Source organism: Aquila chrysaetos, chromosome 21 (genome assembly GCF_900496995.4).
Source record: "Aquila chrysaetos chrysaetos chromosome 21, bAquChr1.4, whole genome shotgun sequence".
NCBI lineage: Eukaryota > Metazoa > Chordata > Aves > Accipitriformes > Accipitridae > Aquila > Aquila chrysaetos.
The window spans coordinates 7,575,099-7,601,615 of record NC_044024.1 but is presented as its reverse complement, the minus strand read 5'-3'; the positions used below and the strand labels follow the sequence as shown (position 1 = coordinate 7,601,615).

Here is a 26,517-nt window from a genome sequence, read left to right as displayed (position 1 = left end):
ACCAACCAGATCTGTAAGGCTCTTAGTTTGTCTCCCCATGGACAGCTCTTAGCCAAGCAATATATATATTTAAGCCTTTTAATCTTCCTTCAGAAATCAGTCTCTCCATGCCTTTGATCATTTGCGTGGCTTGCCTCTGAACCGCCGCCAACGCGTCTGTGCCGAGGGAGCTCCGGTTCCGGCTTCGGCCACACCTGAGCCTCCCGGCACCTCCACGCCATCCTCGGACACCGGCGGCTGATCCCTCCCTGCTGCCCTTATCCCCAGCAGCCTCCTGGGTCCCCCCGGCCCCAGGCCCTTCACTGGGGTGTTGCTCCGGCTCCGGCGCAGTGCCGCTGGCTTGGCTCGGCCATCGTTGCCCTTCCCGCTGTCGGCTCGTACTTGCGTTTGCCTCCCAGCTGCACTCACTTACATTTGTCCAAGGCGCAGCTCTTTTCGCTGTTTCCTGCCCGTGTTTCTAATCTCACTAGGCCCTTTTTGTGTTAATTTTCTATGCTTGCTGGAGCTCACAGCATCTCCCAATATAGCATCATCTGCCAAATTCATTAATGTGTAGTTTACTCCCTCTTTCCAGGTCATTAATGAGGGTATTAAATGAGAGCCGACCTAACCTGGATCCCTGCAGTACCCCATAAACACCTCCCCCTGTTTCTAATTACCCTTTGTTTATGATCCTTCAGCCAGGTTTTCAATCCACATGGCACAGTTCAAATCGTCAGAATTAATTTTTCCAAGGAAGCCATCGCGAACGCGGGAGCAAAGGGTTTGCCCATTCGCATCCTCCCCGCCTGCCGCCTCCCCGCGTCCCACCCCCACTCCCCCGTGGGGTCACGGTCACCCACGCCGCTGCTTCCCGGAGAGGGGAAGAAAACACCCGGCAAAGGCTTTTTTTCTCCGCTGGCTTGGGCTCCCGCTCCTCCGGGACACGGCAGCCGGGAGCAGAGGGACCCCGCGTCCCTCCCGTGGCCCCCGGGGAGGAGGGGGGAACCCCTCGGGTGTCCCGGGACGCGTTCGTCCCTGGACGGGGCATGGCGTCCCTGGACGGGTGCCGTCACGGGGGATGGCGTCCCGGGGGACGCTGTCCCGGCACGGGCGCTGTCCCGGGGGACGGTGGCCGTGGACGGATGTTGTCCCGGCCGCCCTCCGCGGGCCCGTCCAGCCGGGTGGTGGCCCCGCGGCCGTGCCGCGCCGCCCCGGAGCCGCCGAGGCAGTGCACCGAGGGCGCCCGCCCGCCCAGAACCGGGCCGGCTTCCCGGCTCCGCCGTGCGCGGGGGCCCGGCCCGCTCCCCGCCGCTCCGCCGCTCCCGCGGCGGCCGCTAGATGGCGCCATTGTGCCTGGGAAGGCGCGCCGGGGCCCGACGGCGCGGCCGGGCCGGGGAGGAGCCGGCGCCGGGGCCGGGGCCGGGCCCGGGGCCGCGGGGGGGGGGGGGGTGTGCCCGGCCCGGGCGGCCGCACCGGCGAGGCGCCGGCTCCCACCGCCCCGACGGGGCCTGCGCCGCGGCCAGCTCCGGCCGGGCACCCCGCTCCCGCCGCCTACCCCGCCCCGGCGCCGGCTCGCCGCTATCGATCGACGGGCTCCCCGGGGCGGTTTGCCGCAGGGACGCGGCGGCACCCGGGTCCCTCTTTTAACCTCGGGGCGGGGGCAGGGAACGGCGTGGCCGAACGTTTGCCGCCGAAGGGCTCCAAGCGGAGCGCCGGAGCGCCCCGCCTGCACCGGCCGGCGGCGCGCCCGCGACCCGCCGGGGGCGGCACCGCCCCCGTGCCCGGGGCACGGTGACATCTTCCCAGTGCCCCCTTTAATTAGACCCCGGGAACCTGCGTGCCACGCGCGGAGACCCGAGGTAAGGCACCGGCAGAGGGACAATGGAAGTTTTATTTCGTTTTTCAGAGGAGAAGGGGCCGTGGTGCTTTCCCCAATGATTAGCGGCGAGCAGCGAGCGCTGCCGGGGCTGGAGCCGCCCGGGAGAGCCTGGCGGTCCCGGGTCCCACGCCGGCTCCCGGGGGACCCTGCCCGGCGGAGCGGGGTGCGGCGCAGCCGGAGCGGGGCGGGCTCGCTCCCGCCCCAGAGGTAAAGCGACTGAACGGGCCTGGGGCAGCTCAGCGCGGACACGGCGGTCCCCCCCCCGCCCGGACCCCGCGGCGCCCACCCCGGTGCCCGCAGAGGGCCCGCCGCCGCCCTGTGCGCGCCCAGCGGCGCTGAAGAAGGAACCGCCGGTGACCGCGGCCACGCAGCGGGCTGCCGCGGCGCCCCAGAGCGCCGTTGACGCCCGCAGCTCCCGGGCACCGGAGCGGGCTGGGCGCCGCGGGGCAACAGGCTCCCGGCGCGGCGGAGGCGCTCCGCGCCGCTCCGCGCCCCGCTCCCCTTCCCGGCCGCGCCGCTCCGCGGGCCCCGCCCCGGCCCCGCCCCGCCGGCCGGCAGCACGGCTCGGCGCTGCCCCATTGGCGGCGGCTCGGCGCGCCGGCCCCGCCCCCGAGCGCCCATTGGCCGCAACTCACCGTAGCCCGCCCCCGCGCCGCCCGCCCCCGCGCCGCCCGCCGGCGCTCCGGACTGCGGGCAGTGGCGTGCGGCCGCCGCAGCGAGCGCCGGCGGGAGCGGGCTCGGCGCGGCGCGGCGCGGCTCGGCTCGGCTTGGCTCGGCGCGGCTCGGCTCGGCTCGGTTCGGCACCCCGCTCCCGCTCCCCCACGCCATGCCCGGCCCATCCGCGGCGCCGCCGGCTCGGAGCGCCTGAGCGGGCGGCGTTGGCGTGGGCGCGGGGGACCGCGGCTCCGGTGCCCGCACCCGCCCGCCCGCCGCCGCCGCCGGCGCCGGGGCAGCCCGGCGGGCGCTGCCCGCATGAGGGCGGCGGGCCCCTGAGGCGGGCGGCCAGCGGCCGTCGGGGCGCGGCGCGGCGGCCGGAGGGGGCGGTGGCGGCGATGGGGGCTCTCCCGGCGCTGCTGGGGGCCGCCTTGCTGTGGGCCGGCGCCGGGGCCCTCGTCAACCTCAAGTACTCGGTGGAGGAGGAGCAGCGGGCCGGCACGGTGATCGCCAACGTCGCCAAGGACGCCCGGGACGCCGGTTTCGTGCTGGACCCCCGGCAGCCCGCCGCCTTCCGGGTGGTCTCCAACTCGGCCCCCCACCTGGTGGACATCAGCCCCGGGTCGGGGCTGCTGGTGACCAAGCAGAAGATCGACCGGGACCTGCTGTGCCGGCAGAGCCCCAAGTGCGTCATCTCGCTGGAGGTGATGTCCAGCTCCATGGAGATCTGCGTGATCAAGCTGGAGATCAAGGACCTCAACGACAACGCGCCCAGCTTCCCCACCGACCAGATCGAGCTGGAGATCTCGGAGACGGCCAGCCCCGGCACCCGGGTGCCGCTGGAGAGCGCCTACGACCCGGACTCGGGCAGCTTTGGCGTGCAGAGCTATGAGATCACCCCCAACGACCTCTTCGGGCTGGAGACCAAGACGCGGGGCGATGGGTCCCGCTTTGCCGAGCTGGTGGTGGAGAAGAGCCTGGACCGGGAGACCCAGTCCCACTACAGCTACGTGATCACGGCGCTGGACGGCGGTGACCCGCCCAACTTCGGCACGGTGGAGCTCAGCATCCGCGTCATCGACTCCAACGACAACAACCCGCTCTTCGAGGAGCCGGCCTACACCGTCAGCGTGCCTGAAAATGCCCCGCCGGGTACGCCGGTCATCCGCCTCAACGCCTCCGACCCGGACGAGGGCACCAACGGCCAGGTCCTCTACTCTTTCCACAGCTATGTCTCCGAGCGGGCCCGGGAGCTCTTCCAAATCGACCCCCAGAGCGGCCTCATCACGGTGAGCGGTGCCATCGACTACGAGGAGGGTCACGTCTACGAGCTGGATGTGCAGGCCAAGGACTTGGGGCCTAACTCCATCCCTGCCCATTGCAAAGTGACCATCAGCGTCCAGGATGCCAACGATAACCCGCCCCTCATCAACCTGCTCTCTGTCAACAGCGAGCTGGTGGAGGTGAGCGAGAACGCCCCGCCGGGGTACGTCATCGCCCTGGTACGGGTCTCGGACCGCGACTCCGGGGCCAATGGGCGGGTGCAGTGCAAGCTCCTGGGCAACGTGCCTTTTCGGCTCCAGGAGTACGAGAGCTTCTCCACCATCCTGGTGGACGGGCGGCTGGACCGGGAGCAGAGGGACCAGTACAACCTCACCATTCAGGCCAAGGACAATGGTGTCCCCTCCCTGCAGGCCACCAAGTCCTTCACCGTCAAGATCACCGACGAGAACGACAACCATCCCCACTTCTCCAAGCCCTATTACCAGGTCATCGTGCAGGAGAACAACACCCCGGGGGCCTACCTCCTCTCAGTCTCGGCCAGGGACCCTGACCTGGGCCTCAACGGCAGTGTCTCCTACCAGATCGTGCCCTCCCAAGTCAGGGACATGCCTGTCTTCACCTACGTGTCCATCAACCCCAACTCTGGAGATATCTATGCTTTGAGGTCCTTCAATCACGAACAGACGAAGGCCTTTGAGTTCAAGGTCTTGGCAAAAGACGGGGGTAATCCCTCTCTGCAGAGCAATGCCACCGTCAGGGTGATCGTCCTGGACGTCAATGACAACACGCCCGTGATCACGGCCCCGCCGCTGGTCAACGGGACCGCGGAGGTGTACATCCCCAGGAACGCGGGGGTCGGCTACTTGGTGACGGTGGTCAAGGCAGACGACTATGACGAGGGTGAAAATGGCAGACTTTCCTACGAAATGGTGGAAGGAGACAGAGGATTTTTTGAGATAGACCAGGTCAATGGAGAGATAAGGACCACCAGAGCCTTTGGGGAGAACGCAAAGACAGCCTACGAGCTGATCGTGGTGGCTCACGACCATGGAAAAACATCTCTCTCGGCTTCTGCCTTGATTTTGATATACCTGTCTCCGGCCCTGGATGCCCAGGAGTCCATAGGATCTGTTAACCTCTCCCTGATTTTCATTATTGCCCTGGGGTCTATCGCAGCCATTCTTTTTGTCACTATGATCTTCGTGGCAGTCAAGTGCAAAAGGGATAACAAGGAAATCAGGACCTACAACTGCAGGTAAAGACATCTTTGTTTCTGTACACCTGCCGGGTCTGCTTTGATTTTTGCCATCACAGTTACTTTTCCCTCTGCTGCTGTATACTTGGGGGAGGGGGGGTGGTGGTGTTAAATTTGCTTTAGGGACAGAAGTGAGGTTCGCATCCCTCTAAGGAAATTTCCTGCGAAGCTTGAAAAAATTCTTCTCCGGGAGAAGCACAGAAATCTGTGCCGACTAACGAATTGACTTAATTGCGCGGCTTGACAATCTGTTGCAGCATCCCTGATTTTACGCGCACCGTCGCAGGAAGGGGGGAGAACAGTTTTATAGCGGCATGGCTGGTTCCCGTGGGTCCCCAGTCCCCAGCGCTGCTCCCCGATGCTTGCGAAGGGGGGGAAAGCCCCCCCAGCCCACCGCAGCATCCCCGCAGCAGACGGGGCGAGCGGCCGCGGTGGCACCCGTAAGCCCTCGCTCGCCGTTCAAAAGAGCTATTGTGTGCCCGATGCGGCTCCTCGCCACGGCTGACGATAGGGCCGACCGGATAAAATAGTGGCGAAAATCACCCGGTTCCCCCCGATGCGCCGCTCCAGCTCCCGGCACGGCCGGTTGGGCTGGGAGCGATGGGGCGAGGGAGGATTTTTGCAGCGCTGCGTTATTTTGCCCTGGCTGGATGCGTACTCCCGGGTCCGAAATGCCGGAGGGGAGGTCAGCCCCGCGCCCAGAGCGGCTGAAAGGCTGATAGGGGAAATCCAGTCCCCTGAATATGTAACAGCCCGGCGATTATTGTCTCTCTTTTACTATTCTCTGTGTTACACAAGTTAGGAGACAAATGCTAACCACACATGAATATCAATCAGATGCCATAAAAGAGCAGCTGCAATGCCTCATAAATGGTTTAATCCTGTTACTAGTGAAATAGCCATGACTTCTCCATTCCTTCGGCACCGAGTCGTTTCAGAGGGGAGGGATGGAAATTAATTTTGCTCTACCTTGGAAACGCACGCTCGCCCCCGGCAATTCTGCGGCGCAGGGGGATGTGCGGTCTTTAAAGTTTTATTTACGCAGAAATAATGCCGGAGAGTTCGGGTTTTATACCCCGTTTTCACAGCGTAAAGTACGTTTATAAGCCTTTTTGCTCGATGGGGGAAAAATCATCTGCAAATAAAGGTCGGTCTGTGCTGTATTATGGGATGCCTAGCTTCAAGTGAAAGCTCACATACTAGATTTCTCGCCAGCTCGGCCCATTAAACGAGAATAGGACCTGAATGGATAAAAATCACGTTGTGGCGGTGCCCCTAACAGCTTCACACATATGTGTAAGCCCTGGGTTTACTGTGATGGCTTAGGGATTAATGAAGTGCAGTTTAATTAAATAATTGGTCAATAGAGAAAGGACAGCAAAATGAATGCCTGCAGGAAATAATTGGGCTCTCACATTGCCAAACTTAAACATTTAGGTAAACAAAACAATTAAAGCTTCATCAAGCATTGTTAGACGAGTCAGCAACATATAGATTGTTGGCACAACAGAAATCCCTGCCTTCCCCTGATTTATTTGCACGCTCAGGGGGATGCACGGGCTGTTATCAGTGTGCATCTGAGCAGGAGAAGTCAGCTGCAGAGGTAGAGAAGCACCAGGTAGGCTCAGCAGCAGCCGTGACCATGGGGCACCCTCTCCCCGCGCTGGGTGCGTGCCTTTAGGCTTTGCAGTGCCTTATTTTAGAGGTTCTTCACAACAGCTGCTGGACAGTCTTCATAAAATGTGTTAATTTATGAGGCACATAAGGTTATATGAGAGCTGTTCGACTTGGTGGCATTTTCATGCTCAGGCAATTAGCTTTCTGGAACAAGAATATTTGTCCAATATTTGACTTTCTAGATAAACTGTATTATTTATTCATCCCATTATTTCCGTTGCAGCTATTGGATTTTTTCTTTCTTTTTTTTTTTTTTTTTTTTAATGCTGTTATCATAACAAGAAGAGGAGCAAAGTCCCGACTTTCAAATGTGTATTTCTGACTGTGGGTAGCATATGATGTGCTTCCCTGGGAAATACCGCGCTGCCCAGTGCCGTGCATGTACGAATTCATCTATGGGGCATTGGCTGGGGCTGTGTTGCTCCCTGTGAAAAGAGGAGCCACAGTCACTCTGAGCCGAGCATACCCAGTTAATGCAAGGGGCAGTCGTATTTGTCATTATTTGCTTGGGGGGTGTTTTAAGGTAACTTTTTTCTCTCTGGTGTTTTGCAGAAGGCAAACGAGGCACTTCATCAGTTGATTCTTTTGGCAGGTGGGAAGCCAAGAGGGAAGGAAAGGCAGAGAAAAACAAGCTTGCAGTAAAAAAAAAAAAAGGTCAAAAAGGATCATTTCTCTTTGCAAAACACAGTTGTTGTTCTCCGATTTCTAGAAGGCAAAAGCATTTCCCAGCAGAAGCGGGTGTGCGTGTCAGGGGGTGAGGGAGGAATAGGATGTGGTTGGAGGAAAGATTTCGAGTTATCAGGTATTATCAGGAGATAGTCAAAACACCAGCAATTTGGATAAAGCATTAATAAACAAACAGCCTTTGGAGTGTGAGAGAATAGAGCTTGCCAGCTAGGACTGCTTCTGGGTCTGCTTTATTTACTGCTACGGAAAACGAACTGGGAAAAAAATCCGCTATTCGTTTTGAATTTTCATTATGGGGACCAAATTAAATCACTTTTAAAATCCTTATTATGCATGGAAATGAATGCAGGTACCCTTTTCAGTTCATGGATTTTAACATCTCCATTTTTCTCTTCTGCAGGCTGGAGTTTACTCCTAGTAACTAAATATCAGCAATTACAAACACTAGAAAAAGACAGAGGCATTCTTCCTTCCCATTATTTTTCATATTTGACCTGAAAGCATTATACATATGAAAATAAGCTAAAGACCGTGTCGTGCCACCAGACCCAAAACATGACGTAATGTGCATGACTAAGAAGCCTACATGGAGATGGGGGCCAAGCCCTCCGGGTTTCTGCATGTGTATTTAGCGGGGCAGGGTTCGGGATGCTCTCAGCTGTTCATGTTCATTCTGTCCCCCAGAATCGCAGAATACTCCTACGGGCATCAGAAGAAATCAAGCAAGAAGAAGAAAATCAGCAAGAATGATATCCGCCTGGTACCGCGGGACGTGGAGGAGACGGATAAAATGAACGTTGTGAGCTGCTCCTCTCTCACTTCATCCCTCAACTACTTCGACTACCACCAGCAGACCCTGCCGCTGGGCTGCCGCCGCTCTGAAAGCACCTTCCTCAACGTGGAGAGCCAGAACAACAGGAACGCCGGCTCCAACCACATCTACCATCACACCTTCACGGGGCAGAGCCCCCAGCAGCCCGACCTCATCATCAACGGGATGCCGCTGCCGGAGGTGAGTGCGGGCAGGCAGCCCGTGCCCCTGCGGCGTCGGTAGCGGCTTTGCACGCGGCGGACCGCGGCGCGCGGGTCCGTCCGTCGCCGAAACGACGCGGCGAGCGAACGGGCGGCGGCGGTTTCCCCGTGTCGGACGCGGCGCGGAGGACGGTGCAGCGGGGAGCAGCGGGCACCCGCCTTGCGGGTTCTGGGGCGGCCCCGACACGCGGTCCTGGGTGGGTGTTTCGCTCCCGTTCGCGGCGGAGACCCTCAGAAGCGCCCGGAGAGGGGATGCCGGCGCGGGTGGGCCAGGCCAGGCTGCCTCCGTGCTGCCGGGAGGCCGGAGGTGGCTGCTTTGCAAGTGGATTTTGAGCGTGGTGACGCCCGAGGGAGGAGACGCTCGTTGGCTTCGCGGCTTTTTTAAAAGGTTATATCGAAAGCGGTGGTGGTGGCGGCTGTCGTCCTGGAGGCAGCGGGTTGCGCCGGGGATGCAGGCGGCGCGGGGTGCCCCGGTGGGACACCGCCTGCGCGCCCGGCCCGGTGCCGGGCAGGACGGGCGCGCGCCGGCCGGCGTGGGAGGGATGCGCGGTGCCTGCCGAAGGCAGGGGAAGGGGCTGCTCCGATCCACGCCGTCCTCATCGGGTTCTTCTAATTCATCGGCTTTTCTGTACATCACAGGCATCATTTAATGTTGCTTGTTTGTCTCTCTTTGAATTATTGTTTGGTATTAAGCAAAACAATCAAAGGTTTGTCATGTTTCCTGCTTTGAACAGAATAACAAAGCTGAAAAAGCAGCTGAAATATTTATAGCTTGCTCTGTTTTGCGTTCCGTGTGCTGGTGTAAATGCAAAATGATGCTGCTGAAGGCAGCGGAGCTGCTTCAGATTTATACTCGCACTGTGGAGAGCAGAGCCCGGCCCTTTGCGAGAGTCTGCAGGGCTGCTGGAGAGGGCTGGTGCTGGCGGGCCTGATCCTGCAGCGTTTGTACGGGCAAAGTGCTCGTTGAACCCTGGTGTTTCATCTCCGCTAAGGCTACAGAACCGGCTCCCGAGAGGTCACGTACCAGTGTCGGCCCAGTTTTGGGGTGCTCCCAGCCCAAATGCCAGTCGCTCAAAGCAGCGGCACAGCTTTTAATGACCAGACGGTGGGGAGGGGGTTGTCGGGATCTCCGTGACAGATCGTGGGTACTTAGCCTTCTTCTGCCCAGCCTGCATTTCGAGCCTCTCCTGCCCTTGTGCGTGCAGGCTCCTCGCCGTACGGCATTGCCTTTTCAAGGTTACCCGCTGAGATGCTGCGAGGAGGCAACTCCTGCACGGGTGCACCAGCACAGCCCAGCACAGCCCAGCACAGCCCAGCACAGCCGCCTGTGGCTGCGGGGCTGGGAGCCCGCCTGCACGTGGGAGGGTACAGCGGGAGCAGCCCAGCACTGGTCCAGAGAATTAAAGCTCACTTTAACTTCTGGTGTTGGTATAAAAGCTGTAATAGAGTTTCTTAGCAATAACCGAATGGAAATGACCTGGTTATAAGCACTCATATATTCTACCTGCATGTATCCAGCCATAGAGCTGAGCGGGCTCTGCTTTTCCCAAGTGCCGTGACGGGGAGAGACAGGGACTTTGCATCCCAGCCTGGGTCAGAGCGGTTTGGGATAAGCCCATCTCTGGTCAAACAAGGCAGAAGAGCTGCTACCAAAGCCGCCTGCTCCTTGCGCTGTGCCCGGGCAGCCCGGGGGTGGGAAACACCACCTATCACGTACTGGGGGATCCCCGTCGATGCTCAGATTTGCCTGTGCTCTTTGCCGAGTACCAGCTGGGGCTGCGGGTGCCCACCTGCCTGGGGGGTGCATCCCAAGGTTGTGGGTGACCATCGCTGTTGGGAAGCGGCGGCAGCGGTCCCTGAGGAATTCCTGCCTTTCTGGAGCGGTGTCCTTTGGAGAGGGGTCTCGAGTGCATCTCTGGCTGGTGCCTTGCTGCGGGCATCGAGCAGCGGAGCACTCTCAGCCTGTGATTCACTGCCACAGACAAAATTCAGTCATAAAATCCATCACACGTTGGCATTAGCCAGAAGTATGCGCCGGCAGCAGGAGGTCTGCGGTGCCGGGGAGGAGGGAAGGACCATCGGGAATATCATAGCTCAGCTGATAAAGTTAACAGGCAGCTGCGGGCAGAAGGCAGTGCTGCCCACGTTCCTCCTCGACACAGCGGTTAGCCTGGGGTCTGGCGGCACGAGCTCTCCAAAGACCCCCAGCGCCTTGTGCACCCTCGTGCGAGGGAGCCGGGACTCTTCTCCCTGTGGTTCCAGCTCGCCCCATTTCCCCACCACTCGCGCAGGTGGGATGCGCTGCGAAGAGCTGGTACCTCGCCTGGAGGAAGAAATTTGTCTCTTGTAACGAGTGCCATGGAGTGTCAGCTTAAAACGTGCCCTCCAGCAGCCCCGCGAGCGTGCAGGAGGGCAGCTGACGGCTCTCCAGTCCTGCTAAGGGACCAGCAGCTCTCGGGTGGGTGTTCTCGGGAGAGCAGCATGTCCTGGCGGGGATCTGCTCGCTCCCTGGGGATGCTTGCGGACAAAAGGGCAGGGCCAGGGCACGGGGAGGAGAAATCAGAACTGGAACCTGCTTGGAAGTTTGGGTTAGGGTGGGAACTTTTATGGTTTTTGGCAGAGAGTCCCAGTGTTATGCTTCCAGCTGTTGCAAGGGAAGTTATCTTGCTGGTGGTGTGGGTCCTACTGGCTCCTAAAAATCTGGGTGACCCCTGAGGGTGAGGAGGTTCGGTGGTGACTAAGTGACGGCCCTGTCCTGGCACACAGGGTGACACGGAAACTCCATAAAAGATGCTTCCACGGAGGAGCATCGCAGCCTTGTACCCACCGTAGCCCCTCGCTGCCTTAGCAGATGTTCGGGTGTGATGATACGCGTATGAAGTGTGCTGTTGGTACACCTCCAGGTGACGGTGATTTAATAAATACAATTCCTGCCCAGAGTTTCCAGAGCCAAACCGTTCCCTGCGGTGCATCCAGCGGGACTTTGTCGGGGCTGGTTTGAATCGCCTCCAGTGACGGGGCCGCCGGCATTTCCCCCGGGAGCCTTTACGAGGTGTCAGCGTCAGGGAGATATCGCTGCTGCTCCACCTAGGAGTGACTTTTCCTGATGGGAAGGCAAAGCATTGGTTGATAAAAGATAAAATACGGAGGTAAACGTGTCGTTGGTGGTGTCGCTTAGCATACGATGGTTGTGGCTGGGAGTAAGCGATTGCCTCTGCATACAGGCGCTGTCCTAGCAGCGGTGGGTTTGCAATGTAGCTGATCTTTAATGTGAGGCTCATTTGCTTTAACAGTCAGGAACCTTGAAATAAAAGTCCCCAAGGATGGGCTGGTTGTGGAGCTTCAGGAAATGTTTCCTCCCACGCCGCGACAGTGGTATGCGCAGTGGCAGGTCTCGGGGCTGGCGGTGCCGTGCCGTGCCGGCGGTAATTGGGTTCGTCGGTGCTCCCCACCTTTCCCCGCTGATCCAGAAAGGATTAAACAGTGGCGTCTGCGGGGGCTGCAACCCCGCTCTGAGGATGCAAAAAAAGTTTGAGATGACCCGTGAAAAGCTTTTCCCTTTGGCTGGGGGCCGGGCTCGGCTGCCGGCTCTGCTTGTGCCAGGGCACGGCTGCAAAGACAGCATTGGGAGGTGGCAGGGGATGTCCCGGGGGGGTTCTGGCCCCGCTGGGTTTCAGTGGTCCCTTGGGTGCTGGGGTACCACTCGGGGACCCCTACCCGTGGCCTTTTAGCATCCTTGTGGCTGTAGGCAGTGATGGCAAAAAGCATTTGCGAGCAGCTCTGGTGATCATGGCTGACAGCGGGAGGCTTGGCCCCTGTTAGTATTTTGCCTTGTTTTGCAGGAGGGAGAGTGGGACATGTTGGAGCTGCAAGGGCATTGCCGGTCAGAAGCTTTGCCGCTGCCGAGGGTTTTTTTTTCCTTCCTGCTGAGCCGGAGGAGAAGTCAGCTTTGAAACCAAAAGGGCTTGTTGTCAGATTTTGCATGTATATTACTGGAAGTTGTACCAGGAGATTAAAAATCAAAATTAATAGGAGCCATTAGGCAGCTTCCTTGATAAAAATGCACATTGCATTGGGGTGGTGTGGAAACCAGTCTGAATGCCGAGCCTTTTAGGATCCCCGGGACAAGACTTGCATGTAGAGCAGCCACCCTTGGGTAACACTTAGATGCCTGGATTTTGACTTCATGGTTTTAAAAGAAAACAACGTGCGCGTAACGGCCGCATCTCTGTTTCAGAGGCAGTTTTACATCCAAAATCTGCGCCGCTTTGGGAAACGGTGCCGAAGCGTCGTCTGCTGCCCCGGGACGGGGAGCATCCCCCGGGGCACGGCAGCTTGCTCTGTCCCTCGGTCTCTCCCGGGGCCGAGGTGGTGGCCGGTCCCTGGCGGGACTCAGCACGGGAGAGGCAAGGAGGTGTGAAATGGGAGCGAGCCAGCCTTGGTTGAGAGCTTGGATGTCCGAAGGTGGAATTAGCACGGAGGGTCAGGGCTGACTCTCTCTGGCGGGGCCGGGATGGCTCCGTCGCGGCAGCGGCAGGGAATGGCCTTGCTCTGGTGCTGCTTTGGTAGGTCCCTCTGGAGAAGGTCAAAGTGGAGCAGCCGGTGATCCAGCGGGACTCGAGTCCTCCGGGGACCCGCGTGCCCGACGGCTCCCAGACCCCGGTCCTCCTGGGGGGGTCGTGGCCGTGGTGATCCGCCGCCTCCCGAGCTGGTGGCCACCATCAGTAAGATGGGGAATTACTGGTTTTAGTGATAATCCTGGTCTAATCCCTCAACCTTGATACACTCCCGCGTAATCCTCACTCACACTGATTTCGTTTGGGCTCCTCGTGGCAGTGGGGATTATTTGAGTGAGCAACAGTTGCAGGATAAGGCCCCGTTGGTTTCAGATATGCTTTTTACTACCTGGAAAGCGTTCTCCTCACTGTAGGAAATGGTTTTCTAAGCACAATAGAGCAATTTTCGTTTCAGGCGGCACCGGCAGTTTTTGCTCTGGCTATCTGGCGGTGTTAACTAAAGCACATTTCTACAACACACAAAGATTTTTGTTTTGTAAGAAATGAAATCAGCGTGGCTGTTCCTCTTTCTCTGTCATTTCTCTACTTGTCAATTCTTTCTTCCCCTCCAGCTTATCTTCCTCTTCTCCGCTAGCCTTAAAAAGCCCCCAAAGTGTCTGTTATAATCACATTTTGTGTGTTACAACCAGAATGAATGTACTCACTTTAATATGCTGGGTTTGAGGAAATCAGTTTCTGTCTGGTATAACAGACAATTTGTTATAAACCATGCCATTTAGAAGTGAAGGGCCTTGCTTTAGTGTAACGCTGGGGAAACGTCGTGATACATAATTGGAAGGGATTTGGCTTGCTTCTGAGTAATACTGTGTATAGAGCAGGGAAAAAAAAAAGAAGAAAGGAGATAATTTCCAACCCGGAGAAAGTTTGTGGCGCTGAGACATGCCAGGCTGTTGAAATAAGGCTTATTTTCAGCAGAGATAATAATTAAAGCATTATCAGCGATGATGTTCGACTAGTTGGAAGGCTGACTTCGCAGCGAGCGTTGCCAGTCTTGTTTTCTCCTTGGGAGGTCACTGTAACTCAGCACTTTTTTGTGCCTGCGATGCGCACCGCGATGGGTAAGCACAGGTCACGGCTCTCATTAGTGCCTCTGCGTTTCTGTGCCTGTGCATCCCTGTCTGGGAGCTACGGCAGCCTTTATTCTTCGAGAGCCCGCCGGAGAGGAGCGATGCTGTCAGCTTCAGGTCGCGACTGGTTATCCCCTCCCTGGGGAAAGCTCACCGGTCCGTGCCAGGGCGGCCAGCGGGCTCCCGGGGCATCGGAGCCTCCGGCATGGGAACCCCAGACCTCCCTGGATGCTCTCCCTACTCACTCCAAATGTGCCCCGAATTCGCAAGTCCCAGCAAATCCCTCGGCTTAACTACTCCCAGAGTGTTTCGTGTATCGCTGCACGTTCCCTGACCTCTCCGAGCATTGGAGGCCGACATTATGGAAATCAGCAGCTTTTTATTCCATTCCGAGGTCAGCCTAACCAAATTATACATCTCCTAATGTAATCGCTCCAAGCTCTCTGTTTGGAAGAATTCATTTGAATACCTTGCAACAGAGATAACTATACCAGGTCCCATTCACGTTTAACCACGTCTCTCAGGGATGGCCACGCTCGCTGCGCTGTGTCTTACGCAAGCCTTTAGCTCAACACGCTTTGGCTTTTCATAGAATCTTTTCGGTTGGAAAAAAACATTTAATATCATTGAGTCCAACTGTAAACCTAACCCTGCCAAGTCCACCACTAAGCCATGTCTGTTTTGGATGGGTGATGATATGGGGCTGCGACCTCATTCCGGCACCTCTTCGGGTTTTCCAAGGGTTTTCCAGCCCACGGTGGGGTCCCGGCTGGGTGGGACCAAGGGGGTTTGCGGCAAGGGTCCGTGGAGGAATTAGGGCCGGTGTGCGGTGTGGTGGCAGTAGCCAAGATGTATTTAACAGTAAAAACCCTCTCCTCTGATGGTAAGGCCTAGAGTGCTCAGCATGGAGATGATTATATCGTTATATATTACATACTATAGATTATATCTTATATATTATCTGTTATATACTATACGCTATATGATATACACGATATATTTATAAGCATATAAAAAGTGTGTATAGAATTATTACATATTGTACCTAATTATGTAAATAAGTATATAGTATGTCATATAACCATACATATATCTCATTTGTTTTTATGCTACTGGTTTGGGTTTTATGGTTCACTTTTACTGAAAGTAGAGAGGCTTGTCTTGTTTTCCTTTTAGTAAATTTGAATTTCTGATGCGTAACTCCTACTTGTTGAGTCTATAAAAAAAAGCCCCTGCAACTATATTTACATGGCACTTAAGAGTTTTCCCTTAAATTAGGAAAGATTTGTAGTAAGTTTTTTTTAAATTACATCAAAAGCGTGGTCTTGCCTGTTACTTATGGCCTTTCTTCCAGTAGTTCCCAAATGAACTCCTGTTGTATTGAGCGATTTGAACTCTGTGGTTTCTCCCTGTCGTTTACTTTGCATAAAGCACACGCTTGCCTGCAAAGGCATCGGTAAGGCCAAGCGCACGTAGCCTTTGAATAACCTTACGCGCATCTGCTCGGCTCCGGTGGAAGAGCCGTATTTTCCAGCTGCCGCCTCCTGAAGTCCCTCCTGAGGGCTTTGAGCCGGAGAAGCTCCTCGGCCAGGTGCCCTCCCGGGTCCCCAGCCTCCCGAGGGTGCCCTGCTCAGGTCTTTCCTCAATTCCCAGCAGGAATCGATCACCCCCTCTGACGGCGGCTCCCGCTCTCGTGCGAGGGCTCGGATGGGGGGACCCCAGCCCTGCCCGCTCCCCCTTCCCTGCCGGGCTGCCTACGGGGCTGGGCACGGCCTCGCTTCAATAAACGATTAGATATTGTTCCCAGCAGAGGCTACAGTTGAGTTCCAATCGTTTTCTGTTAATTAAAATACAGGATGGTCTTATTTGTAGCATAAATAGTTGTAATCTGTGTACTTATAAGTGTAATTATAATTTAAATCAGAGCGTGCTCTGAATTGGCGACGGATGGGGTGCTCCGCAGGCAGCGCTGCCCCCGCAGGGCTGCGGTGTGGGCTGTCTCCTGGGGTCCCCCGCGGTCCCCGTCCCCACCGTCCCCCGGAGAGCGTCGCCCAGGGCTCAGCAAAGGGACGCTGAGGCCGTTGGCGGCTCCCGACCGTTCCCGTCGGGGCAGAGCTTGCCCGTGGCACCCGTCGGAGGGTTTGCCGGAGAAGAGACCGCAGCATCGTTGCTTCAGTGTCTCCCTCTAGATTCTAGTCTGAATTTGGAGTGAAGTAATGGCTTATGTCAGCCGGACAAGTGGTTAGCGCTTAGCCTCGAAGCGACTCCCTCTTGAACACAGAATTACGGTGAGTTCTCGTTAGGCCGGCGAAGGCTCGAGCGCGGCAGCCGCTAAAGCTGCAGCGGGCAGATGTGCATCGCGGGTATTGCGCTTCATACGCCCTCCGATGGAAACCCTCAGCGCACGGCAGGTAACTCCGGCCGCTCCTCCTCCTTACACCCAACACGTGGTGTAGGTCTGTGATAAATAGCGTAGGTCTGTGTGCGTCGGAGCCGTGCAGATAAGGTCCTCGTCTCGACGCCCCGTTGGCCACTGGAGATCTGGATGTGAATCCTTCACGGTTCTCACGGGGATCTGGAGCTTGTCGGATTATGCCATCTTTTGTAATGGCAGGTGTGTGCCACAGGGCACGTTTTAAAATTCCTGTGTTGGTGGATTGCATTAACCCATCCTAAGTCAGGTATGTAAAATTCCATTAAGCGAAAACCCTCTGGCATTTTCTCACCCGTGCTCGAGCTCTGCAGGCTATGCTAATGCGGTGCGTTTGCTCATCTATTAGGAGGATGATGGCTTTAAAATAATAACATTTATCTTTGGCAGCGGACCTACAATAGTGCACGCCGAGTACAATTTTGTGAAAGGCTCTGCAGATGTTGCCTCATTCAATCTGGGTCAAAAAGAGTGCTTAGAATCATAAAGGTTAGAAAGAGATCAAATAATTCGGCAGTTTTATTGCTGAATAATGTACTTGGAAAATATCATTCACCATTATTAGACTAAGTGAGTACAGAAAACACAGGACTCAATAGTCATTTCTCAGTATTGGCTGATTTTACTGTTTTTATAATGTAGCTAAATTCCCTGTTATTGATTCTAGCATTGATTATCGATCTGGAAATCTAAATGTATGTGCTGGTGGGAGCACACGGGAGTCGGGCCTTTAGGGAATTAGGATTCCGCACCTCCCTGCAGTGCCTGGCAGTAGGCAACACACCCGTGGGGCAGATTGATGCTACTTCTGGGGAGCTGTCAGGGTTTGGGGAGCTGTCTTCGCAAATGAAGATGGAAAAACAGGAAAACACCCATTTTATGTGTGTTCTTTTCCATGCCTGCGAGTTTATGTAAACTTGGTCACGCAGACCCAGATGGGCTGGGACACTGGCACCGGGATGGGGGCTCAGTGCCCGCGCCTGCAACTCCCGTCACCTGCTCCCTCCTGGACTTTTCATATTCAGATTCACATCTGGATGCTCTGGCAGGGACCCAGCTTCAGTGACATTTAGTAATCAAATCCACACGGCTCTTGGCTTAGAAACATCATCCAAACCTGTCTGCCCGGTGAAACGCTTTTCCAGACGTTTGCAAGCGGTTCCTCTGCTTTCTTGTTCGGCCCCCGCCATGGCTGTGCCCCTCTTTGGGGGGATGTCGTGGTTTCAGCCCAGCCGGTAACGAAGTACCACGCAGCCTCTTGCTCCCTCCGGTGGGATGGGGAGGAGAATCAGAAAGGAGAAAATAAAAAAAAAAAAAAGCGGAACCTCGTGGGTTGAGATAAGGACAATTTACTGGGACAACACAAAAAGAGAAGTTACAACAACAACAACGGTACTAATAAAAGAATATACAAAAGGAGTGGTGCACAGTGCAGCTGCTCACCACCCGGAACCCGACGCTCCGCCACTTCCCCCACCGAAAGCCGAGAGCCTCCCCCCAGCCCGCTCCCCATTTATAAACTGAGCATGATGTCAAATGGTATGGAATAGCTCCTTGGCTAGTTCAGGTCAGCTGCCCCGGCTGTGCCCCATCCGAGGTTTCTGTGAAAATTAACTCTATCCCAGCTGAACCCAGGACAGGGGAAATGCCGCGCTTGGGCTGAGGTCCTTCCCTCTACGTCAATTAATTGCAGGGTTTGGGTTAGGGAGAGCCCAAAGCCATGGTCCAGGCTTCGCATCCCGTGGTGAGCCCATGGACCAGAGCCGGGAGCATCGCTGTGGGAGTCAGGGGCTCCCGCCAGGCTGGGGCTTGCTCAGCTGCACGATGGATTCCTTTGTTTGGAAAAAAAAGATGGATTTGGAATATGTTCATCTCTTGGTCTCTGCACTTCGTTGTTGTCAGCATTAATATGCCATTAACACATGCTCATTAGGAGGAGAATGATTATACCCTGCAGAATATGGGGGAAACCTTCATTAGGCACTAACATATTGAACCGAGCTGCAAACTTCACTTGGGAAAACTGGGGAAGGTTCTGCTCAGCATCAGGTTTCCCTAATTTCTCCTCGTTGGTCCGATAAAAGCACCTCGTCTTCTAGCAGGTGCTTTCGGCCAGGGCTGTGGGTGATGCACAGGCGAGCCTGGACTCAGGCTGCAGCGCTGAAATCCTTCTCGGGACCTCAAATCCATCTTCCGCCAGATCGAAGACGTCCTCATCAGAGCTTATTTTGGCACGCAAAGAGGACGCTAGCCTGTGTCCCCCCTCCAAGGGCTACGCTGACTCTTCAGGCTTAACGAGATGAAATCTCTGCAGAGCTGGGAGATGCTCCGGGAACAGATTTGTTGAGAAAGGAGGTGTCATTTCTACATCCTCGCTTTTCACACTGTAACGACGTTTTAAGCGTTCATCTGGCCTTGCTGCCTCCAGTCTGAAGCCATAACCTGCCATGTGTGACAGGGCAATTGCTCGCCCCGGTAATGATTACAGCGGAGCCCGGCGTTGCTCCCTTGTTTGCTTGGCGCGTGGCAGCTCGAGGCATGTGCATGGTGCTCTCTTAAAGTCAATCAATAAGAATAATTGGAAGTTCAGGTGGGGGTGAGGGAGGAGAGTGCTGTAGCAGACAAATATTTGCAGATTAAGACCCTGTTTACATGCAGATGCTTCTTGTGATAGGTAACAAGGGATGGACAATAAGGACCATATGTGGTATTTAATCAGAATTTATTCTAAATGGGGTGATTTCATAGATTTCCATGGAGCTGACAGCTGTCCTCCGTATTAAATGTGAGCGTGCTTCCTCCGTCCCTGCCCCGCTGCCCTGCCTGCCCCGGCATTTTGCAGGATTTTGCACCGTTGGCGGCGGGCCATCGCAGTCCCGTCCCCCCTCGCCTCTGTATAGGTGCAGCCAGAGGGAATCGCACAGATCAGTTTTCACCTACAAACCTCAGCAAAGGAAAACCGGCATTTGACGGGTCTGGATTTCCCGTTGTGAAGGTGAATGACAGCACAGCCACGTCAGGAGCGCAGGAAGGTGCTGGGGGAGGTAGCCACTTCTTCTCGCGCCCGTAGCAGCCTCGGGAAGAGCGATGCTGGGCTGAGCGGTGCCTGCTGCCCGCAGGACAGCCGGCATCCGCGGGATATGCTGGAGTTGCAGCTGGTTGTAGGGAGACCCAAACCGCAGGTTGGAAGGTTTCTTCCTGCGGAGAGGGAGACGGAGAGGGCTGGAGCCGCCCATCCCTGGCTCGCCTTGCCTTTGGCGACCTGACCCCCCTTTTGTCGTTGATCCTGAAACCTAATAATGAGCAAGTATGCCAAAACCAGAGAGGTGACCCGTGATTACCTGTCATTGACAGGGAGGGAAATGAGGTGGCGAGGTGAGATACCAACAGGCTTGGAAGCTTTTCAGTGTCTACCAGTGCCTTCATGAGAAGTTGAGTACCATCTCCTGGCTTGTGGTGGCTGGATGAATGGACGGACAGACGGACACCCTGGCCGTTGAGGAGGCAGGTCGGTGGCCATCCCAGCTTCACCCAACTTCTCCTGGGTTAATTCTTCTCCAATGTTAATGACTTCTTCCTCTCAGCCCACCGTGCTGTCCGCAGGCAGAGCAGCCACAGGCTCCCATCTAATCGCATCTCGCCACGTTGGAAACGTGGCTGCGTCCGTTTGCTGGATGCTGCGTGACTCATGTAATCACCATGCGAAATGCATCATTCATAAACTGTTTAGCACGACCTTTTGTACATTAGCACTAATTATTATTATCACAGAAGCCCAGTAAACTAGACTAGTAATTATCAGGGATTTATTTGAATGGACAGCTAAGCTATTCTTGGCAAGTTAGTCAAAGCAGTTGTCATGACAGCCACACAAATGTGTCTTATGAATTGGGTTAATTAGGGTAATTAATAACTGTTGTTTTGCCCTTTTTAACAAGGTATTGCCTAGACGCTATAAAAAAATAGCAATTGTACCCAACAGAAAGAGTCTTCTTCTAGCAGCAACCTTCAAATCACAAAATCAAAGTAGTAAATACCCGTTGGGTTGTCGTTTCACAAAGAAATGTGTCATCCTTCTTGCGCAAAAAGCAGGGAGTAAAAGGCTCTGTTGTAATTTTTCTGCTGAGCTTCCCCTGCTGTGCAGTGTTATCTAGAGATCGGTCGTCATCATTATTGATATTATTATTATTTATTTTGATGCCGTGCTGCTCTGAGCTGTTGTCGCAGAGGGGTCTCTGCTGTGCCCGGCTCTGTGCGAGTGGTGAGGGCAACCCCGAGGTGCTCTCATCGGTCGGAGCAGGCTCTGCAAGAGGCAGGACTTAAAGCCAATTTTAAAGTCGTGACCATAAATTATTGTTGTTTTGCTGGTGCATCATCACCATCGTCATCAGGATGGCTGGTGCCAAGCAGCTGAGTCCTCACTCAGCAGAGCATCTGCTTCTTTTGAAAGAAGGGTTTTGCTGAATAAATGGTTTGGGTTTTGCCGTGGTTGTTGCCGGTACTGAGTAATGGTGGTAACTAAAGCTTTTAATAACCAAGTAGCACCAAAGAGCCTCAAAAAGAGAAAAAAAACGTAGTTCCCATCCCAGGGAGCACGCTGGGCACCCCTGGCTGCCTCGTAGGGGGTTTGCAGCCTGCGATGGTGGCGGTCCCCGTCCCACGCTGGTGGGTGGGTGCTTGCTGGCACAGAGCACCGTCTCCCCGAGGACTGCAAGATTTGGTGCTGATTATTAAAAATGGCCCAAGATTACAGATGCAACTGAGGAACATTACGTAAGTTTTGTAGAAAAATGACCTGAATAGATGAGTGAAGGCTCTGGCTGGTTCTCCAGCTGCACTGAGCCCTGTCTATTTATATCACCTCTGGGCTTTCGAAGCCCTCTTTTAACTAAAGCTTATTTGATAACACATGTCTTTTCAAAAGAAAAGAATAAAAAAAAAAAAAGGAGGAAAGGGGGAAAAAAACCCCTAAAGAAAAACACCTCTATGGAGAAGGTAGGGTTTTAATGAAGAAATATTTTACACCATTCTCCTACAACCTTAGGGCTAATAGCCTGGAACTGGTACTTTGGCTCCTTAAAAAGCCCAACAAGACAAGCCAATTACGGCCTCTGAAACATTTTTATTTTTAGTTCCTTGTAATAGCAATTCATCCTCGGCTATGGTACATTAACTGGAAGGAACAAGAAGTAGTAAGGTTTTGGCATCTTTGTAATAACCAACGGGCTGTGTTTACCAGGCTGTTAATAATGTGGGGTGGCTGTCGGGCAGAGGGAGAGGGCAGTGTGGGGATGGAGAGGGGCATCCAGTTAGCGCCGGAGCAGAGAGCCCTTAACCCGGTGAGCACTTTATTACCATTTATTTCCCTACAGTCTATTCTGGGAGAAAACAGGCTCCTGTTGGGATACATTCCTCAGTTTCCCGACACCCCGGAGCCGGCAGCACGGCTCAGAAGGGAGGAAGGGCTCTTCGGAGGGTGCCGGTGTGTCCCCAAGGATGCTGGAGCCAGCGTGGCACTTTTGGGGGGCAGCGGGTTTCGAGGGGAGCCGAGCCGAGCCGAGCCAGGCTTCGCATCCCGCTCGTCCCCCCGGGCTCTGCACGTGGTGCCGCGGCCGCCGAGGACAGCGATGGCAGCGGGGAGGAAGGCCAGTCCTGCTCACGTTTGCAGTCGGTCTCATGGCTGCAGAGTAATTTTGTGGGCTGGAGAGCTGTCTTTTCCTGCCCGAGTAGGGAAAAAATTAAAATAGGGGAAAACCGGTTTCGATAAATAATTTTGTTGTGAGCAAAAGCCCCTCGAGGCTTAGAGTGGGAGCTGGCCGAGCCTATCCCGATTGCAGGCCTTCCCGTGCAATTACAGATAAACAATGTAAATGATAACACGATGAGCACACGGGGCAGTGTTCGCCTCAGTTTTATCATCCGCCATTGCTGGGGAATTTTAGCTGAAGCCGGGTGGGAGCTGCTGGCGCGGAGGTTTCACTCCGGAGCTGGACGTGGCTAGCGCACGGCCGTGTGCCGGGGGCACACGTGGGACCGGATCAGGCCTCCGGCGAAGCCGTAGGATGAAAACATCCGTGGGGTGTGTAGGTGATATAGGAAACGCTCGCTGCTTGCCCAAAAATCAGAAGAAATGGGGCTTGCGCTGAGACGCGGGGCAGGGCTGAATGCCCCGTGCGCCCGTCCTGCCCTCCCCGGCCGCTCCCGGCGCTGCCACCGTGCCGCTCTTGGTACCCCCGCCCGAATTTCTCCCCGCTAAGCCACAAAGCGGGGAAATCCTCCGGCAGCCGCCCCGAGCCCCCTCGCCCACCGCCCTGGGGTGCCTTAGGAGTGTCCCCACCTCCTCCGGGATGCAGAAGCAGAGCGAGGTGCCCCCGCGGTGGCCGGAGGGCAGCTGAGCCCGCCTGCCCGTTTCGGTGCCCGGCCCCGTTTCGGCGTGCCCCCCGTGCCCCCCGCCAGCCCCGGGGCTTGTGCACGCTCAGGGATGCAGCTGGAGGGGCGGCCGCTCGGGCATCCCGTCACTCTGATGTGCCGAGCTGGCGGCGGCATCTCACGCCTTTGCTATTTTTAACTCGGCTGCAATGATTTTTCGTTTTTTCTTTTTCTTTTTTTTCTTTTTTTTTTGCAGTGACAAATCTGTGATTTCTCCTGTTCCCTACAAAATGCATCGGTCTGACCTGACGCTCCAGAAGGTGAATGACAAGGAGTTTTATTTAGCCCTAGCGATGGGAACATTTAAAAAAAGGTTCCTCTGTTATATTTGTTTTCATTCCTAATGGCAGGAGGCAGGGAAAGGACAGTTCTGAAAGGTTTTTTAACAAATCTGTAAGTCATGCCCCATTACCCTGGGACTGCTGATTAGATCCAGATTGTTTCTCGCACTGCTTAGGGAGGGGTGTAGTCCACGCTGGAAGCTGCGTGCATGGATCCATTACACATCTGGAAGTCCCAGGCATAGGTGATGGGAAAAACCCCCTTTTATTAGGTTTATTGGCTATTATATCCCCGCAGGGAATTTTCCTGGGTGTCTCGAGGCAGCACCCCTGTACAGAAGGCTGTGCCCCGGGGGGCCGACAAGCTCGGCCCCGTGCCGTGGCACACGGGAGAGAGGCATTGCTCCCGCTGCCCCAAAATCCCTCCTGTCCCAGCCTCGGGGGGGACACTGGGCAGCTGCCGGGGCATTGCCAGCCTCCTGGCTGCTCACGGTCCGGGGAGGGCATCTGTATGCTCTCCTCGAGAAAGCATGCCCCCCTTTTGGGTCAGTATTTTGCTTTTCGATGGATTTTGTGGGAGTGGTGTCAAGCTGGTGCCTGCCCCGCCGGTGCTGCTGGAGGGACCCCTGTGCCACGGCCACTAAAGAGCTTTCAGGTTATAGGTGCCATCTGAATGTAAGGCAGGTTTCGTATTATTGCATTTTTGCTCTTCATAACCATACTGTAGATTTCTAATACGTTGACAAATTCAACCGGGTGACACTATTTGTGGCTTTCAGGAGTGTAATTATGGCTTCATTGTGTGTTGCCGCTCTCGGGATTCAATCTGGGTTTCTAATCCTATACCCTTTTTCGAAATCACATCACAGCAGCTCCTTTCCTCCTGCCTCCGATCCATTTTCAGACAAAAAATGACAAAGCCTGTATTTATTTGGGGAGGGAACAGGAGTTCAGCGCGGATTAGTGGGCATGCCTGCGCCGTAATACAATCTGGTTTGATACTTCTGCTCATTCTGACGAACGGGGTGATGCTAAAGGATGAACTCTCCCAGTGATTTCTCTGCAATGCTTTTTATTTCATCAAGAGAAAATGGAGGCTGGACTCAGTTCCTTCGGTGTTTAATAATGTCCATCAGAACCAAATGCCCTTTATTTAAGCTGCAGTAGTAATTAGAGGGTCGGTGGTGTTAAGCAGCCATGGAGTCTGGCTCTGAGGAATGTTCATTGTGCCTCATTAAATTTGGAATTAGTGCTTAAAAGGTCAGAAATAAATATTCTGTTTATATTTCGGGGATAGTAAATCTAAATGGATGCTGTGTTTGCACATCCTCGTCTCTGCTCGTTCCTGCTGAACCGAGCGAGGCACCGCTCCATTTGGTTTAGGCAGCAATCAGAGTGTCTGCAAAAAAGCCCAACCCCAAAACCAACCCTGGTTTCATTGATCAAGGGCAGGAAAATGATCTGCTGTATTACATCTAATTATAAAACATCAATATCAGATGCTAAATGCACTTGCTTTTTCAGAGACACTATGTTGCTAGTTTACAGTTTGCAGTCTCCTGTATTGTAGGCTTTGGCAGTGAGCTGGGGTATGGGGAGATGGCTGCACAGGGAGATGCCAGAGGTCAGATCCTTTTAACTTTTATTGAACTCCTCCAGGTGACTGGCTCTTAAATGCTCCTTAATAAGAGCCCATTGCTTCGCGTTTTCCTTCCGTCTTGCCTGGGGCTGTTGACACAGAATTGGTGCATCCCTCTGCCCCCCGGCCCCGGCTGGAGCTCCAGTGCCCCTGGAGCGGGCTGGAGCTGCTGATGGGGACCGGTGGCCAGCCGGGTCCTTCCTAAAGTCCCCGACCCCGCGGGGGTCTCCGAGCCACAGCACAGCCTGGCCCTCGGAGGAGAGGGTGGTGGGCTCCTTGGGGTGACACAGGCATCGCTCGCCCCGCCGTGTCCATCAGCATTTGCTGACTTTCCCCCATGGTGGAAGCACCGCTAGCTGTTTGGGTAGAGTTTGCGCGGGCGTTTGACCCAAAATCTTGGGCTGACGCTGCTCTGGCATCTCTCATGCCCACCATGCCAGGAGGTGCTGATGCTGGAGAGTGAGGAACTGGGAAGTACGGGTCTATCTCCTGCTGCAGCTTCCCAGGCCGCGGCCGCGGTGCTCAGGACCCTCACGCGCGGTTGCAGATGTTGCAGATGCCATCGGTGCCTGCGCAGAGCCGGCGGCAAGCGCGGGGAAGGAGGAGCAGAGCTCCTCAAGTGGGTCAGGCACCGTGGGGCTCATCCAGATTGGTCTCCAGCCACCGGTCCTGGCCTCCGACCGATGCTCCGAGGCAGCAGCATCCTCGTCAGCAGCCGGTAGCGCAGGGACTAATTACGTGGCGTCACAGACAACGGGGGAAAGTCTCTCCTGACATCCTTTGGGATCCACTCCCAGCCCGGAGCTGGATCTGATGAGTCTCCTGCCGGTGTGCGGAGAGAGACCAGCCGCGTTGCTGGGTGTGAGAGCATCAGGACAAGCCTGGTTGTTCCTCTTGGGGCCGTGGGGCTAGATTTTGGTGTTGGGTGGCGTTTCGTACCAGGCCTGCTCCCGGCGGGAAGGAGTCTCAGATCACTTATTTATTTCCCATGGGGTAAATAAGCAGCTTGCTAAATGATAATGACTTTCCCTCATTGCTGATGCGTACTTCATTTGACCTGATCCCTGCTTTGAAATTTTCCCTGTTTCTCAAGTGCAGCTGAGTGGTTTTATTTAATTTGCATGAATCCTATATCACCTGCAATATAGTTCAAACCATAAGAATTAAGTGCTGGTGAGATCTCCTAACAGGCAGCAACAGTTTTATTGCAGATGCTGGAGCCTGTGATTGAGTGGCCCACGGAGAACAGGACCTAGGATACAGGAGGACCAGGAGAAGCTGTCTTACAAGCCCTGCCCTTCCCACCGGGGAGGCCCAGTGGATTTTTGGGAATGATTTGCCATTTCTGTGGTCCCTGACGATGCCTGCGGCACGGAGGGAAGGTCAGGAGACCGGTGCTCCTGGTGAAGATGTGCAGCTTGATGCAGAGGATGAGGAGCTGTTCATGTTTTGGGAGGATTTTCTGAAACCCAAAAGGAGAGATGCACATTGCAGCCTTGGAGAAAGGTCCGCTTTGTTTTTTAATAATAAAGGGTGACATGCAAGCTTTATTAACAAGGCACGTAGGGGAAAAAAAAAGGCTCAAGGGATAACCCTGAAAAAGTGGCGCTAAATGTGTCATTTTTATGAAGCTGATTTTGTGA

General features: G+C 55.3%; 1 protein-coding gene across 2 annotated transcripts in view; it reads left to right on the top strand.

The window, feature by feature from the left end:
- The first annotated feature begins 2,583 nt into the window (after positions 1-2,583).
- Positions 2,584-26,517, top strand: part of PCDH19 (protocadherin 19) — a 60,079-nt gene continuing 36,145 nt past the window's right edge. For both annotated transcript variants that reach the window (XM_029997150.1, XM_029997149.1), the window contains exons 1-2: positions 2,584-5,054; positions 8,103-8,430. In XM_029997150.1, coding sequence (XP_029853010.1) covers positions 2,914-5,054; positions 8,103-8,430 — 2,469 coding nt within the window. In that variant the 5' untranslated portion in view covers positions 2,584-2,913. The remainder of the gene's footprint in view (positions 5,055-8,102; positions 8,431-26,517) is intronic.